The following is a 16,166-nucleotide window of genomic DNA, read 5'->3' on the forward strand; positions in this document are numbered from 1 at the left end:
GGAGTCGGGGCGATTACCACCCCCATGTGTTGCTCCATCTCCGCACCTGTCAGACGAACCCACGACAACAGCTTCCCATCTTCACACTTCACAGCGGGGGGGGGAAGAACCGGGTAAGAGCCGAAAACTTTGCCTTATTGAACGGCTCTGCCCTGCCGGCCCCCGCCCGGCCCGTGCTGTCCCCTCTATGCAAGTGACACCGCCGTGACCCCGCTCCATTATAGTGTTTCAGGTGTCTGGTGTCTCGTATGGCGTGGCGTGGAGGTGCCGCCTCCGCTCTCCGCGCCCGCCGCGCCGCCGCCTCCCGCCTGTCCTTGGCGTGAAGGGCCCTCCTTCGCCGCCGCGCCGGCGCCACTCCAGAGCGACTCTTGTACTCCACGCCCTTCTGTTGCAGGCAACGTGGAGATCCACCACATGGGCAAGTGGGGCGCGGTGTGCGACGACGAGTGGGATTTGCAGGACGCCCAGGTCGTCTGCCGCCAGCTGGGCTTCGACGGCGTCCTCAGGGCGACGCATAGCTCGGCTTACGGCCCTTCCAGGAGTACGTGAGCATGGAAGTCCTGGCGCCAGCTGGGGAAGGTGGTGCATCTCTGAATAACGGTGGACGTTGGGCTGCCTACCTGCAGGGCGCTTCTGGATGGACAACGTCCTGTGCGAGGGCACGGAGCGCGAGCTGGCCGACTGCAGGACGGCCGAGGGCTGGGGCAGCTCGGACTGCAGCCACAGCGAGTCGGCGGGCGTCGTCTGCCTCGACCCTGACCTGGACGGCGTTGACCGGCCCCAGGCGCTCGAGGAGGACGGCGGGGAGGAGGAGGGGCGACCAAGGTGGAAGCCCAAGACGCGCATCAAGGTGAGCCGGCGCGGCGGCCGTGGCCGGGGTGGAGGGGCCGTCCTCCCCCACCCTGACCGCCTTCCCGTGTGGGGGAGAAAAATTAAAGGGAAGTAAGGGAATATGGGGCGCAGCGCATCGCCTCTGGCAAAGAAGAAATGGTTAGAAGAGAGAGAAAGGGGGTCCCCGTGAGGAAGCTAGGGCTGAAGGGCGTATAATTTACACGGAGGAGAAATAACAAGTTGAGAAATCATGGAAAGTTCATGCAGTCGCCTGCCTCGCCCAACCCTGAAGGAAGCGGTGGTGTTGAGGGTTGTTTTCCACAGTGCACCGCGGAAGCTGTATTTGAGGGGGGACCGGGGGGTCGCGACGTGACCGGAAAGTTGGGCAATGACGAGTTTATCGGCCAACTCTTTCCCAAAGTTTTGCCTTCTGGGAGGCGAGTGCGGTGAAAAGGAAGACGGCGTGGGAGGGTAGATAGTGTCTCTCCACACAGGGGCAACACCTCCCCCTTTGAGCTGCCCACGGTTTGAGGACAGCACCGGGCCGGTGGTGGAAGGATCACATCGTAAAACCATGCGTACGTATCGGGTGTTTCAGAGCGGACACTACGGTGGTGTGCGAGGCCGCGGGGGGCTATGGCGCCTTACGGGCGAAGGGAGTAGGCAAACCCGCAACACCACGGGAACACTGCGGTGTCCGCTCTGAAACACCTGACACAAGTTCCTGTTCTCTGTCCACAGGACGCCGTGGGCGGGCGGCTGCTCGTCCGGCTGGCCGGCGGCCGCACCAGGGAGGAGGGCCGCGTCGAGGTCCGCACCAAGGGCGGCGGTGAGTCCACCACCAAGGCGGTGACGTCAGACCCCCTGAAGCCATGTGATCTCTCTGCACTCACTTACACTGCCGACCTTGCTTCGGCGACTCCCGCTCCTGAGCACTATGGTCTCGCCCTGCCGCCGTGACCGCACGGTTAAACGCGAGAAGAACCTGACCTGATCAGAATCCGCGCGTAACATTTCTAATTTTTACCAAGGTTGATTATCAGAGTTGGTTTAGAAGGCGAATGAGAAGGCCGACATTACACAGCTGGCGTGAGTTGCTTGATGAGTTGAGGCGCCTGGTGGTTAGGCAACAATTAGCCACGTCGATTGGGCGGGTGGCCTATCCTTCGGTCGTTAGGCGGTAAGAGACGGCGCCACTCAGCGTGCGCGACTGGTTTTCTTATGGTCAGGGAACGGGCGCCCAGCGTATAGAAGTTTAGAAAGAATGACACCGTCTCAGTTTGGTCTTAAATTGCTTAAAGGATTAGTCACATTTGAATTTTCGCAACTTTGGTAAGTGTCACCGGCCTGTACAAGTCCTGCTCGGCTCAGGCCAAGTCGCCCGGCTGCGAGCCACGTTTGGTCGGGCCGGGCGACCCCCGTTGTGTGGGAGCTGCCGAAGGTGCCCAGCAGCCAGGCGCCAGGCGTGTGTCATCTCGCCCGGATTCCTTTGGGCGCGAGGAGCCGGCAATGGCACGTTCGATCGCGAGATGCGCATGACTAGTGTGGGATGGAGACGATCCCGAGCAGACGAATCCCATGACCTTAGACGGGGGCGCGGCGTGGGAGGGCGGCGGGCCGGAGCTGCAGCTCCCGCGGCACCGCGCGGCCTTGGCGGGCGAGCGGCGCCGGCGTGTGGGAGGGAGGGTCAGCCGGAAAGCAGCGAAGGGTAACAAGTTGAGGTGGAGCTTGAAGTTAGTTGATGTTGAAGTTGAATGAAGCGTGTTCGGGGCGCCGCCGCCGCGGGCCCCGGCACCGGGTTGTGGTTGTCGGGGCTCACGTCTCGGCCCTAGCAGAGCAAGCGAGCAAGTGCCGCGCTCCCCCTCCTGACACTCGCGGAGGCCGACAGGCTGACAGACTGAGGGCCGGGCAGGGCAGGGCTGGGAATGCATTATCAGTCGGAGTGGGGTGGAGTCGGGGCGATTACCACCCCCATGTGTTGCTCCATCTCCGCACCTGTCAGACGAACCCACGACAACAGCTTCCCATCTTCACACTTCACAGCCCGGAATTTCGAGTAGCCCGACGACAAAGGTAAGCAAGCAGGTGCGTGTTGGCGACATGTTTGTCCGTTGTCGCGCGACGCTCGTGGCACCGGGCACCGCGGCCTTCCCCTTTGAGGAGCGGGGTCGAGTCCACGCGCTGCTGTGCGTGTTCCCACCCGCCTTTGCCCCCCCCCCCCCAAATTCCACCCGCTCGGCAGCACTGTCTCTCGGAAGTGGTGCTCCTCTGTCCCGCCACGCCCGGACCCCATCTTTCATCCATTCTCGTTCCGGTGCGGACGGCCCTGGGCGCTCTGGCAGGGCGCGCAGCACCCTGGTCCGTAGCACGCCCGCGACCCTGACCCCTTGGCACCTGCCCCGCAGAGTGGTCCGCGGTGTGCGGCGATGGCTGGAGCCTGCTGGAGGCGGGCGTGGTGTGCGCCGAGCTCGGGCTGGGCTACGCGCGCTCCGCCGTGCAGACGGACTTCTTCGGCGGCAACGCCTCGCACATCGGGCTGAGCGGCGTCTCGTGCCACGGCAACGAGTCCTCGCTGTCGCTGTGCCTGCACGACTCCCTGGGGCGCGGGCTGAGCCGCGACGCCTGCCCCGGGCGGAAGGAGAACATCGCCGCCGTCATCTGCTCCCAGAGTGAGTCCCTCCCCCGCTCTCGCACAAATCGCTCACGGCGACAGCTGTCGCCGACGCGCGCCCGATTCTTAATGAAAACATCCATCTGCTGTCCCCCTCCCCCGGTCAGAGATCGCCGACCTGGTTTTCGACTACGAGGAGCTGACACGGTCGGCGCACCTGGAGGACCGCCAGCTCTTCTTCCTGCAGTGCGCCATGGAGGAGAACTGCCTCGCCTCCTCGGCGTACAAGTTGCGCGAGGAGGACTCGGCCAACTGGCACCTGGAGACGCGGCGCCTGCTCCGCTTCACGGCCAGGATCATCAACGCCGGCACGGAGGACTTTAGGCCCTTCATCCCTAAGCACCTGTGGGAGTGGCACGCCTGTCACATGTAAGTCTGAGCCGAGGCCGCGAGGCCGCCACGGTTCTTCTGTACACTGTTTCCGACATGGGAAGAGCAATTTGTTGACCATCACTACCAACATTGCGTAACAGCAATTTTCTCTTCCCGTCGAAAAAGAGCTGTCTACAGTCAAATTTTGATTTTAAAAATGTGTATCGCCAGGCACTACCACAGCATGGAGGTGTTCGCCACGTTCGACGTGCTAGACAGCCGCGGCGTGCGCGTGGCCGAGGGTCATAAGGCGTCCTTCTGCCTCGAGGACAACCAGTGCGTGCACGGCGCCAAGCCCGTGTACGCGTGCGCCAACTTCGGCGACCAGGGCATCACCGTCAACTGCTCCGACATCTACCGCCACAACATAGACTGCCAGTGGGTCGACATCTCGGACCTGGACCCGGGGATGTACACGCTCCGGGTAAGATGCAATAATCCCTGGGGGCAATTACTGGCAGACAGAGCTTGCAGACCAATGATAAGGTTATCACGAGAATAATGTCTGTGGTTTACTCTGAGCTTTCGAGGCGTGATTGTTTGTCTCGGTTCCAGGTCGCCGTCAATCCGGAGTTCAAGGTCGGCGAGATGACGTTCGAGAACAACGCCGCCCGCTGCAGCCTCCTCTACACAGAGTCCTTCGCGACTGTTTACAACTGCCGTCACGAGAGGCCATGACGCGCGACGCGTACTCGGGCGCTTTTGTCAGAAAATAGAAGATTACCAAGTCTGCAGTCGCCGCTACCGCAGAAAAAATAAAAAAAGTCTGTTCCTACTAATCGAGATAATAAAATCCAATGGCTGTGCTGCAATGCTTTTCACCCAGAGTGTCCCCTTCCCAACTCGTCGGATGAAGCCAAGGGTCGCGTCGAGACAGGGGCCTCGATGTACTGCTGGGCCTCGGCGAGGGCGAGGCGGGGGCGGGCCGGTAATGGTCGCCCCTGCCTGCTGCGCCCGCCGTGCGGCCCTTCTAATTGCTGGTCTCGCAGAGGGCGCACCGGTGACGTGGCGGGGCGGGGCAGGGGCTGTGAAGGGCGGGGCGCGGCGGGGGTTCGGTCCGTCCCTCCCTTCCCTGCCCCCGCCGTACCCGGCCCGACCAGGTGGAGTGGCGAGGGACGAGGGCCATACGCCATATTGGATTAGCGCGGGGCTTCTTGTCGGCTGAGCGGCCCCCGCGGCCCCCGCCACCCGACCGGCCACTTCGGGGCACCCGCCCCCGCCCCGCCGACCGGATGGTGCCAGACCGGACTCGCTGTGTGCGGGCGCGCCCGACGCGGGGAAGGACCCAGTCCACGCCTTGCCTCGCCGCCAGGGCTGCCCCGGGGCCGCCGCGCGCCAGGACGGCAGGGTTCAGCGCGAGGTACAGCGGCGCTGCAGGGGGCCACAGGCAGCCAAAGGCTGGGCCTCCCTCGAGGCGGAAGGAAGTCGTTGTCCCGGCCCGCCCCTCCTCGAGCCGACGGGAGCGGGGTCGCCGGAAATCAAGTGTGTCCACCTCGAGAGCAGGCCGTCGCTGGGTCCTGGCGAGGCGCTCCCTCGGCACGGCGCGGCGCCACCCTCGCCGCCGCCCCCTCGGCACCGCCCATGGGGGGCCGAGCAAAGCCGCTCGGAGACATCACGCCGCCGTGCTCATGGCCCGGAGTGGCGTACGCGGGGCCCATAGTGCAGTGACGACAAGTGGAGGTGACGGCGGAGCACGGGAGTGACGTGGAGCGGGCGTAGGGGCCCAGGCCCAATGGAGTGACGTGGAGTGAAGTCGAGTGAGGGTGACGACGACCGTGCGGTCGGTGTGGCCGTGGAGAGCAGGGCGCCGGTGAGTGACGGGGAATCCGTCGGCTGCAAGTAGAACCGAGTGACGAGAAGTAGTATGACCAGCGCCAAAGTGCTACACGGAGCAGCGGAGAGCCGCGATGCGCGAGTGACAACCAGTGAGTGACGAGTGGCGACGAGAGTGACAACTACATACCGCGACGTGGAGGGCGAGTCGAGTTGCGCTGCGACATGTGAGAGACGCCGAGCGAGTGACGATGGCTCGGCTGCTGCTGGCGCTCCTCCTCCTCTCGGCCCGGGCGCGGGCCCAGTGCGGGGAGGTGGAGGAGGACCTCGCCATCCGGGGGGACGCCATCGTCACAGGTAAGAGCAGCAAGAAACCGTCCTCGAATGTAAGCTCGAAAACACACACGATTCAATTTTGAGTAGTAGTGCACGCAGAACAGATGCCCTCACCTTAGAAGATAAAAGTAGGCAAACACTTCCCAAGATCCTGCACCTGAGTGAAGCAGTGGGAGGCATATCGAAGTCTGAATACTAAACAAAAGTCCACACACGGGAAATTATTTCTTGCCTGGTACTCAGGCGTCAATGACACACGCGTTGAACAGGTGCATCTTGAGGAATATTCGCCTACTTACCTGGCAACTGCAGCACTGCATCATAGTATATGTGCTCATACCAATAGGCGCACGCAACGTGCCGGGTGTGGCAGAGCAGCCGACGCGATGTTGCTGGATGGCATGCATACCCACCACACGCTGCAGGGCAGGGAGGGGGGCCATGGCACCTTTACGGGCGGAGGGAGTATGCAAACCCGCAACACTGCGGCGTCCGCTCTGATACACCCAGAGTACAGCGCAGACTCTTCGCGTGCGTGCCTGGATGTCTACGAAGATAACTCCATGCCGCAAATTTCCAGTTGAAAAAAAAAATAGTACGGCAAATATATGCCAAGCTGAAGTCGGCCTAAAAAGCGACCTCTGAATTAAAGAGCAAACACCCCGCACGCCCTCTCACACCTGATCATCACAGCGTAAAGCCGACCTCGCACTCGTGTACCGGAGTGTTCTGAGAGAGGTGGGGGTGGGGGCGCTCTCCGGCGCTCTGGAGAGGCACCGAGGACGCGAGTAATGAAGCGCTTGACAACGAGGCGACGGCGGGGACGCGCGCCACCTGCCAACCTGCACTCTAAATGGAGAAAGGACAATTTTTGTGACTAGTATCGATGCGTTCTCAAGCACATCGCAACCGGATGCAAATTTGTATCTAAAAAGTTGCAATTTGTACCTATACTAGGTACAAATGTCTTTATTTGTGTCTCGTGCAAATTTGCATCTGCTAGAGATGTGCTTAAGAACGCATCGCCCCTAGATACGAAATTTTCCTTTTCCATTTTTAGTGTGTCAGCGCGGCTAACCCTTAAGGCCACAACTAAATAACGCATTAGCTATATTGTAGCAAAAGCATTAATCTTTTTTACTTCTGTTTATTTTTACGTTTGTGCACCGCTAGCGATTCCTATGATGCCGTTTCTGTTTCCGCGGAGAAGAGGCGCCCTGCTGAAAACACGCTGGAGGCGGAACGAAACGACAAAAGCGGGGGGTTTGCTGTTTTCTTGCTGATCGGGCCGGAGGAACGCCTCTCCGCGGGCGAGCCTTTTGGACTTTCCACTGTTGGCAGCCGTAACGCAGCTGCTGGCTCGATATGAGACGCAAGTGGAGGGCGCAGCGCGGGCGTGCAGGGGCGGGAGGGGAGGTGGGGGCGGTGGGGGTGGTGAAGGAGGAGGAGGATCGAGGCATCCCGTGGACGCGCCCCGGGCCTTTACGGTCGCCAGCGTTATGTAATGCTGCTTTACGGGCCGTTAAACGCACTGGGTGGGAAGGGGGAGGAGATAGAAAGAGGGATGGTGCTGCTCTCCAGCCACAGCCCCCCCCCCCCCCCCGGGGCTTGGTGCTCCCTGCTGAGAAGGTGTGGGTAGTCACCCCCGCCCGACCCCCGATATTACTTGCTATGTGGTGTATTCAGGTGTATTCACGCGGAGGCGCGCGTATTTATCTCGCAAGACGCCCAATATTGTTTACTGTAACTCAGTGGAATGGTGCGGGGCGCTGCGCGGCGCTCCCCAGCCCCAGCGGGGGGTGCAAGGAACTAACCAAGGTGGGTTGTTGTCGACAGCGCTCCTCCCCCTGCAGGCGGGGCCCGGCTGCTCGGCGGAGGTCCCCCGGGGCCGGCGCCTCTCCGTGGCGGCGGTGCACGTCCTGGAGGTCCTGCGCCGACACCAGTACGTCCCTGACGTGGATGTGGGTAAGGAGACACGGGGGGAAGGGGGTGGGGGGCACATGCAAAAGGACGCAGACATCCTCGGTGTCGGGATGAAGTCGGAGTGAACCAGGAGACTTTATGTGTCCTCCCAGGGCTGCGGATAGTGAACTCGTGTGCCAGCCCCAGCGTGGCCAGGAAGGTGTTGGTTGGTGCTTTCGTGGACCTTGATTGCGAACATCACTACTCTTTAGGTAAGCGTCGGTTAATATGGTCATCTTCATAGTTTCGGCCGTTCTCATTTCTTGTTGCTTGTGCCTTTTGACGTTAAACCTGATTTTTATGTCGGCGAAAACCTTTTCAAATCTTAAAAAATGACCATACAACTTTACAATTCCTTCTCTACATCTCTTATCGAACTTTTCCCCCTGGTGAGTGCAGGTGTGCTAACGGGAGAAGACCTGTCTCGCTCCGAGTCCGTCTCCGAGCTCTGCTCCGGGCTGACGCAGGCGTTGTGGGGCGTGCCGGAGTCGCCGGACCCGGAGCCGCAGTACGGCAACGCGCTCGGCACCCTGTTGGCCGCGGGACCCTGGCCAGCCGCGGACGTCCTCACCTCCAGCGTGCACCAGGACGACGGCCGGGATGATGACGACGACGACGGCCCGGTCGGCGAGCACCACCTCGACGCGGCCGAGCACCTCGCCGACCAGGCCGTGGAGAACGCCCGGCTGCGCGGCGTGTGCGCGCGCCGCGGCCACGCGCCCGACGGCTTCCGGTGGTCGGGGCCGTCCTCGCGCGCGCGCGTCCTGGTGGGCGCCGAGGCCGCGCTGCGCCGCATGCTCCGCGACCACGTGCTCGTGCCCGTCGAGGGCCCCGTCCCGCAGCTCATCCTGGCGCCGCCCGACGGCATCTGGTCCGAGGCCACGCCGCTGCCCCGCGACGCGCTGGTGCTGGTCCCGGACATGTCGCCGCTGCGCGCGCTCATGGCGCGGCTCGGCGAGCAGGCCCACAACCAGTCCGACGACGCCGTCGCCGTCCCCTTTCCGCCGGACCCGGAGGACGTGGCGGCCGCCGTGGGGCTGAACGACTTCCTGGCCGTGGGCCGCGCGCTGCTGCAAGCCGCCGACCTGCTCAAGGAGGGAATGTCGGCGTTCTGCGAAGGACAGTCTGCAGGTGAGGTCTATAATACAGACTCTTTTTTACTTCTAGTCAAACGCACTCACACAAACACATACGTGCGGGCTGGTTTGGTGTGCTCTAATACATCGACCCTGACCATGACGCCGAAGTCTGGATGGAGCGAAGTGTTAGCAGTGTTAAGTAACCCCGCCGCATAAATCAATGCGGTAGGTTCAGCCAACTGCAAAAGTGGGAGCGGGATACTCTTACCGTACATAATCTGGCTCTGTTCCCGAGACACAGCGCTTCAGATATCATGTACATGTGAGATTTTCCAATCTGATCCCGCCCTTTGGTGAAAGAGGGGAAGGGAACGCGAAATAAAAGGGAGGGATGGGATGGGAGAGTGGGGTTAAGGTTCGGCTCGGCCTGGCGGCACGGAGGGAAATAAGGTGCCGAGAATAAGAGACTTCCGATCCTCCTACCTACTGAGGGGGAAAAGGTCGCTCGAGGCCGCTCTTCCCTTTCTCTCCAGGCTGGGCGGGGCCGGCGGGTGCGCGTGCACCCCGGAGATGGGCGGGAGCGTGGGGAGGGAGGTCGCGACAAAAGGCGAGAGTGTGCCCCGCTGCGTGAGAGAAGGGGGAGAGTGTGTGAGCGGGAAAAAAAGAAAGGCGGGGAAACTCGGGCCGCACGCAAAATCCCGCCGAACATTTCATCAGACCTTGTCTCGTCCCTTGTTTGCGGATGCAGATGAAAACTCGACGTCGACGGGCACGCCGGCGGCGGCGTCGGGGCCGTCGGGGCAGGTGTGCGGGCGCCTGCCGCCGACGGGGCTGCTGCTGGAGGAGCTCCGAGCGTCGCTGCCGCCGCAGGACGAGGCCGCCGTCACGCGGCTGCTCGAGGTGCGTCAGGACGAGGTCGCCTCCAGGGCCGCGGCCTCGGCCACCTTCCTCCTGCTGCGCTCGCCCGGCCCGGGACGACCGCTGGTGCCGCTCGCCCACTACCGCGGCGGCATATGGACCATCCCGGACGACGCTCTCGCCAAGGTGGGCACCATCGTCGCCGGGGTGTTTGATAAAGTACTCCAAGAACACCATTCCTAATCGTCCACCCACTTTGCCGGCTCAGGCTGACCTGGAGACGGTGGACTGCCCCCTGCTGCTGGCCAGCGGCGAGGTGGAGTGGGTGCGCGAGGCCTGGGTGGCCACCGTGCTCACCGTCGCCGTCCTGGGGACCATGTGCGCCACGGCGGTGGCCTTCTTCATAGCCACGAGAATCCTCGCGGGTGACATCCTGGAGGGATCCGCCGTAAGTTGACTGCAAAAATACACACGATCCATTAATTAAATGTCCCTGTCAGATTGTTTTAAAATCGACAGACTGCGCTTGACTTGAGGGCGGGTGGCGGTAATGCCTATCGGGTCGTCCATAGGAGGACGTCCGATTTTGCGGGAGCTCGGCGCCTGCGATAGTCGGGGTAGGCCACCCCGCGATACACGCATGCACTGTAGGGTCGATGTTGCCTACCTACCAGGCGCTTTAAGCGCTCACATATGCTGAAACTTGTCAGGTTCATGAGGGCGAGCGACGGGCGTGCTTTCTGGATGGATGATCGCAGTTACTGCCCGTCATGCCGCCTGACGCATTTACGAATCCGCGCGAACAGGGAACCCGGTACAGCCTAACTACGGAGGAGCTAGGTGGCACAATGGTGCAACCGGGCCGCTCCTGCTGTCCGTCATGCTGATCCCTGTTCTGACGCTGGCCGCTTTGTCCCACAGACGCTGTCCCTGCTGCTGCTGCTGGCCGTGCTGCTGGCGTACGCGAGCGCGCTGCCCTACTGCGCGCGGGGCTCGGGGCTGGTGCTGTGCGGGATGCGCCTGCTGGCCGCGCCGCTCGCGCACTCGCTCCTGCTCTCCGTCATGCTGGGCCGCGCGCTCATGCTGGCCGCCTGCGACCACGACGGCGGACTGCTGTCGCACGTGTCCGGTCCCCTGCAGGCAGCCATGTGCTTCTTCACGCTGGCCGTGCAGGTATGGAACGAGAGACTTTTGAGCCTTTCCACTATTGAAAAGTTTCAGTTGAATTTTTTGATAACTGATACAACATTTTGTACGTGTAGGTGGCGCTGAGCGTGCAGTTGAGCCTGCTGCTGTCGCCGGCCGTCTGCGGGTGGCTGTCCGGCCCACGCTTCCTCATCCTGCTCTCCTACGACCTGCTCCTGCTCGCGCTCCTCGCCATCACCGCGCCCTTCATCGCCACCTCGAGGAGAAACTACCGCGAGGGTAGGGCAGCAAGGGCGTCATGGCCGCGCCGCGTACCCCTCGGGCAAAAGAATAAAATTTTAATAAACCAAATTAACTTTGTGAGTTTTCTTTAATAGAAACTTTTAAGGAATTTAATTTTTAAAGTTAAAAGACCTCCAAATCTTTTGAAAAGTACTAACAAAGCTTAGGGAAGCATTTCATAGCGTGGAGAGACAGACTACCAGTCTTGTCTCACATATATTTTTTTGTTGGCAGGCATGTTCTTCGCGGCCACCACCGCGGTGCTGCTGGCGCTGTGGATCGCGTGGGTGTCGCTGTACCTGGCGGGCAGCCACGCGTGGAGGGACGCGGCCATGAGCGGCGGGGTGACGGCCGCGGCCACCGCCGTCCTGCTGGGCGTGTTCGTGCCCAGGACGTACCTCATGGCGGGCGCCATGGTGCGGGACAAGCTGGCCGCCCAGCTGCCCGCCTTCGCCCGCGACCAGAGCATCACGGACCTGGCCTTCCGCGAGGCGGCGCGCGGCGGGGCGGGCGTCGCGCTGGGGGCGGGGCCTGGGGCGGCCCTGTACGACAGCGTGTCGCTGTCCGGGGCCGGGCCCTGCGGGTCGCTGGCGGGCAGCAGGGGCAGGCTCGCCAGGGCCGCCAGCCCCAACGTGTACTCGGACCGCCACGGCCACCGGACCAGGCCGACCACGCCGCTCACCCCAGACGGCAGCCTGCCGCGGTACGACGTGCCCTCGCCGCACAAGGTCACGAGGTTCTAGCCCCGACCTTGGATCTGCCCCGAGGAAGGAAGAGGATGGCTTTTATGTACATTGCAGTGCTGAATAAATGAGGACGATGAGTTGTGAATCACTCCGCCACCTACACGATGATCTTCCTCAGCTCCCGGCCGCGTAGCGTACAGCAGACGCGCAGTCAACCACGAAATGAATAATGAATTGAATCGAGTCCCTTATTGGATCCCGGGGCAGGGCAGGGCCGAGCACGGCCGGGCCCAGATGCGGGTTTTGCGTACAGGGCGAGAAGGGGTGTGAAGCTTGGAGGATGGGCGTGGCGGGGGCGGGGAGTGCGGCGGACGAAACGGAGGGTGCGGGGGAGGGTGCGGTGGGCGGGCACCTCCCACCAGCTGGGGTCGGAAATGTACTTAGTCGCTAAAAGCCAACGGGTTTTTCAGGCCGCAATATTTTCCCGACCGCCAAATCGATCTTGACGACTTTTCTCTCCCGTTTGCGGCGTTCGTTCCAAGCATTTCTGTATTTTTTTTCCGTCTCGGAATAGGGAGACCCTCGTCTCGTAACGCACTGGCGTCGTCGCCGTCGCGCCCGGGCCCTGGCCCTGGAAGAATCAAAACTGAGTCCCGCATTAGCTTCTGAGACGGCTGGGCTCGGTGTGCAGCTGCTGGTCGGTTGCTGGGCACTTGGGATAGGGACAAAAGTACCGTGGACGTCAGCGATGCAGCTGCACCGATCGAGACCGTGGCGTCCACGGCGCCTGGCGTCGAGAGGCTCGCATTCTAGTCTTTTTCCGTCTTTCCTTCCTCCCCTCGCCTCCCCGTTTCGCACAGACCGGCCTTGCCGTGTGGACTGGCGCTGCTTCGGCCTCGCCGAAAACGATCGCACCGTTCTTTGCACAAAGTTTCAAGTCGAGCGCTTAAAGCGGTTTCGGGTGGGCGAGCGGAGCGGCCGCGACTGGGATGAGGAGGAGGGCGGATGCGGCGAGGGAGGAGAGCAGGGGGGGGGGGGGGGGCGACACTCCGGGCCGGCGCCTGGCTGCCGGCGGGGCTGCCCGAGCTGCACCAGGTGAAATTGAATGTCGATGAAACCTGCAGCCTCCCGCCGGGCGGAGGAGCAGGAGGGGAACAGAAGTCGAAAGTTTTTGTTTTCGACGGGCGGGTCTCGCACGCCGAGGAGGGCCTGTGACGGACCTCGTATAGTGTCACTGCGGTTACGGCCACGCAGTTTAGCTTCCTACCCCCCTCCCCCACACACACCATTTACACTAGAGTGCACAGCGCGCCCGAGAAGAAATAAACGCAGGGGCCGATCGGGGGAGGGAGAGTAGTAGGGAGAGGCGGGGGAGGGGGCAATACAGGGCCGCGAGTGAGCACTGTTTGTTTTCCCAATCCGCTGCGCAGGCCGGCGGCTGGTCGGCCCCACACTAAATTGCAACACATGACGGGGCCGCGCCACAGCAGCGGTGCGGTTTACGAATGTCTGCCAGTTGTGTGCGTGCATGTGTGTGTGTGTGTTCTTGCTTGCTCAGCGTGCTGTTCCCGGATCCCCACGGCTCATGAGCTGCGTTCGGCGAGTGCGTCGTGCTCGCGGCCGTGCTGCAGACCCTGGTGGTTGTGAACGCCCGCTGGGGGCGCTCTGCCAATGAGATGGGGGGGGGGGGGAGCGTTCGCTCGGGGGGCGCAGGTGGCTTGGCGCCCGCGGGGTGCGCGGCGGGGCGGGGCGGGGCGCGTCGGCGGTGCGCGCCAGAGCGTGCGGCCGAGAGTGTGCGGCGGAGATAGCGTTGAAACGCCCTCCTCGCGGCCGTCGAGTGGGGCGGAGGAGCGCGGCGAGGCGGGGAGGGGGTCGCAGACCCTCCATTCATCATCGTTGCCAACATTGGGGCGAGCGAGAAAATACTCGCAAATACACGCGAACACGATATACCAGTTCCTGGGTGTGTGAGTATGGTGGGTGCTCCTCGATGAGAAGAAGGTGACGCTAGGCGAGGAAAGTCGATAGATGCTGCAAATGCATGCTCGCGCGGCCCGCCGGAAGCGACAAGGGCTTCCGCATCACCGCCCGCCTCGCCCCCGCCCCGCCGCCCCTGGTGCGTTGGTCACCCTGCTCCGGGGTCGCGCCCCGCTCCGCCTGTGGCTCCGCCCGCGGGGCGGCGGGGGTCCCCCGGGCGCCCGGGGCTCCGGGCGGGGCGCAGCAGCCGTCAGTCCTCCGAGAACAGCGTCGAGCTCGCGTAGCCCGGGGAGGCCTCGCGCGGAGAGCAGATGGAGAGCTGCGGGAACTGCGGGGAGAGAAGGTGGGAGAGCAACAGCTGATGCGAGGTGCGAGGGACCCGGCTGCCGACGAGGCCCAAGTCATCTGGTTGGAAATGTGAGGTTTCGTGAAAAGTTTTGGAATTGTTTTGAAAAAAATGTGCAAAAAATAAATCGGAAATTACAAAAATCTTTAAGGACGAATTTCTGAAAAATTCCAGTATTTTCGCCCCAAGATCTGACCGACCAGCACTTGGAGCCGCCCCCGTCCCCCGCACGCAGGTGAAGGTGAGTCGGTGCATCACGCGGGCCAACAAAGCACTGGAGAGGGGAACGACTCAGACCCGCCGCTGATCCGGTCGGTATCATGCTGGGGTTCCTGCGCGCGCTGCAGGAGGACAAGCCCCGCAGCCTCCTCCTGCTGCTGGTGTACCTGTCGCTACTCCTCGACAACATGCTGCTCACCGTAGTAGGTAAGCAAGTCTTCATGAGGGCGGCGTAGACTAAGTTGCCTACTTCGGTTTTGTAGCTCAAATAGCCTTTTCAGGCTGCTACCTAGGGCCGACAAGGGGTGGTTGCCCGCCTCCTTCCACCCACTTAATATGCCCCTGGCCCCATCACAGTCGATGTGGAATCATTGTCGTGTCCTTTTTCTTTTGGCCGACTCCCCCGCTCCCTCTTTTCTTCACTTCCATAGACGGAAACGCATGCAAGGGTGCGTGTGGTTTGCCTACTCGATCGGGCGGTAAGGCGCCATGACCAGGAACGAGAGGACAACCCGCGTACCTGCGATGTAGCTTCAGCGGTTCTTACGTGTAACAAAAAACATCCCTAGGAAAACGTGATTCCCACGAAGACCTCATTGTGACCTCTTTATGACTTACGAGGTCACGATTCTTGCACTCATGTCCTCACTAATGACCTCACAAGTGCAAGATCCGTGACCTCAGAGGTCACAATGAGGTCTTCGTGAGTAAAACGGTTTCCTTGGGATGGGACCAGGTTAAACACCAGCCATGGTATTTTTTCCTTTTCGTGCTAGATTTTTTTTTCTCATTTTTATTTTTTACCTGGAAGGACAAACGTATATATTCCATGGTGTTCTTTTTTGTCCTCTTTGGAAACCACTTCGTTTTATGGTCCAAGTTGGGTATTTTACATGTTATGCAAAGGTTAAGGGGAGGCCCTCAGTGTCACGCCCCTGCGCCCCCTCCCCCCTTTTCCCCACGCAGCCCTGAGGCTGCCTCACCAGCTATTACCTCTCCTCCACTGCACCCAACCCGCCCTCCCCTCTCAAGGCGAGACGTTGTCGCTCGCAAGTTCACTGAGTCGCGAAATTAACGCTGTTGGACTCGGCGGTACTCCACGCTCGAGGGACGGCGGCGTCTGGTCTGTCGTCCTGCGCGCGGGGTATTGCCGCCGTCGGCCCGTCGTTCGCTCATCCGGCCGCTGCGTGTGTCGTGTCCGCAGTGCCCATCATCCCGGACTACCTGGTGACGCCGGAGGGCCTGGTGCTGGCGCCGGTGCCCCAGGACCCGTTCCCACTGACCGCCGGACTCAGCGGGGACAACGCTTCGACCAAAGCAACGTAAGTCCAGCCCAGTCCGGCCCGAGGAGAGCAATTTTTATTTCGCTGACGAGCCGTTTAATTTCACATCAAGGCGCCAGAGAGAAATACTGCCCGCCCTTCTCTCTCACTTTGGCAGATTTCCCTTCCCAATCTTGGCTGTCTCTCTGCTAGACGGGTATTTTCTGTGCCAGGCCGGCGTCGTCTGCTGCTGGAGTTGCTGCTGCAGCAACCACGCCGCCACCCGCCGCCGGCTGCGGCCCGGGGCCAGGACGCGGCAGGGGCAAGTGCGGAGCCGGTGAGGATGGGGAGGAGGAGAACGCGGTG

At 61.9% G+C, this 16,166-nt stretch overlaps 3 protein-coding genes across 3 annotated transcripts in view; all 3 read left to right on the plus strand.

Annotated features, from left to right (window-relative positions):
- LOC113202411 (lysyl oxidase homolog 3A-like) overlaps positions 1-4,686 on the plus strand; it is a 6,091-nt gene extending 1,405 nt beyond the window's left edge. The window contains exons 2-8 of the mRNA XM_026416613.2: positions 395-541; positions 627-850; positions 1,573-1,660; positions 3,237-3,500; positions 3,610-3,871; positions 4,046-4,298; positions 4,430-4,686. Of these exons, the coding sequence (XP_026272398.2) occupies positions 395-541; positions 627-850; positions 1,573-1,660; positions 3,237-3,500; positions 3,610-3,871; positions 4,046-4,298; positions 4,430-4,552 (1,361 nt within the window). The 3' untranslated portion in view covers positions 4,553-4,686. The remainder of the gene's footprint in view (positions 1-394; positions 542-626; positions 851-1,572; positions 1,661-3,236; positions 3,501-3,609; positions 3,872-4,045; positions 4,299-4,429) is intronic.
- Positions 4,687-5,096: 410 nt separating this feature from the next.
- LOC113202412 (uncharacterized) lies at positions 5,097-12,141 on the plus strand. Its single transcript, XM_026416614.2, has 9 exons — positions 5,097-6,004; positions 7,820-7,948; positions 8,059-8,157; positions 8,345-9,076; positions 9,773-10,068; positions 10,151-10,330; positions 10,804-11,055; positions 11,145-11,307; positions 11,545-12,141. Exons 1-9 carry the CDS (start codon positions 5,899-5,901, stop codon positions 12,051-12,053), a joined length of 2,466 nt encoding a protein of 821 aa, XP_026272399.2. The 5' UTR covers positions 5,097-5,898; the 3' UTR covers positions 12,054-12,141.
- Positions 12,142-14,179: 2,038 nt separating this feature from the next.
- Positions 14,180-16,166, plus strand: part of LOC113202403 (synaptic vesicular amine transporter-like) — a 21,651-nt gene continuing 19,664 nt past the window's right edge. The window contains exons 1-4 of the mRNA XM_026416606.2: positions 14,180-14,390; positions 14,494-14,745; positions 15,743-15,860; positions 16,034-16,137. Of these exons, the coding sequence (XP_026272391.1) occupies positions 14,640-14,745; positions 15,743-15,860; positions 16,034-16,137 (328 nt within the window). The 5' untranslated portion in view covers positions 14,180-14,390; positions 14,494-14,639. The remainder of the gene's footprint in view (positions 14,391-14,493; positions 14,746-15,742; positions 15,861-16,033; positions 16,138-16,166) is intronic.

This window comes from Frankliniella occidentalis, unplaced genomic scaffold, assembly GCF_000697945.3.
Source record: "Frankliniella occidentalis isolate FOCC.00 unplaced genomic scaffold, Focc_3.1 Scaffold36, whole genome shotgun sequence".
Classification (NCBI taxonomy): Eukaryota; Metazoa; Arthropoda; class Insecta; order Thysanoptera; family Thripidae; genus Frankliniella; species Frankliniella occidentalis.

Coding starts and splice junctions, on each gene's coding strand:
- LOC113202412 (XM_026416614.2), top strand. CDS start 5,899: ATGGCTCGGCTGCTGCTGGCGCTCCTCCTCCTCTCGGCCCGGGCGCGG. Junction 7,949..8,058: donor CGTCCCTGACGTGGATGTGG/GTAAGGAGACAC, acceptor GTGTCCTCCCAG/GGCTGCGGATAGTGAACTCG. Junction 10,069..10,150: donor CGGACGACGCTCTCGCCAAG/GTGGGCACCATC, acceptor TTGCCGGCTCAG/GCTGACCTGGAGACGGTGGA.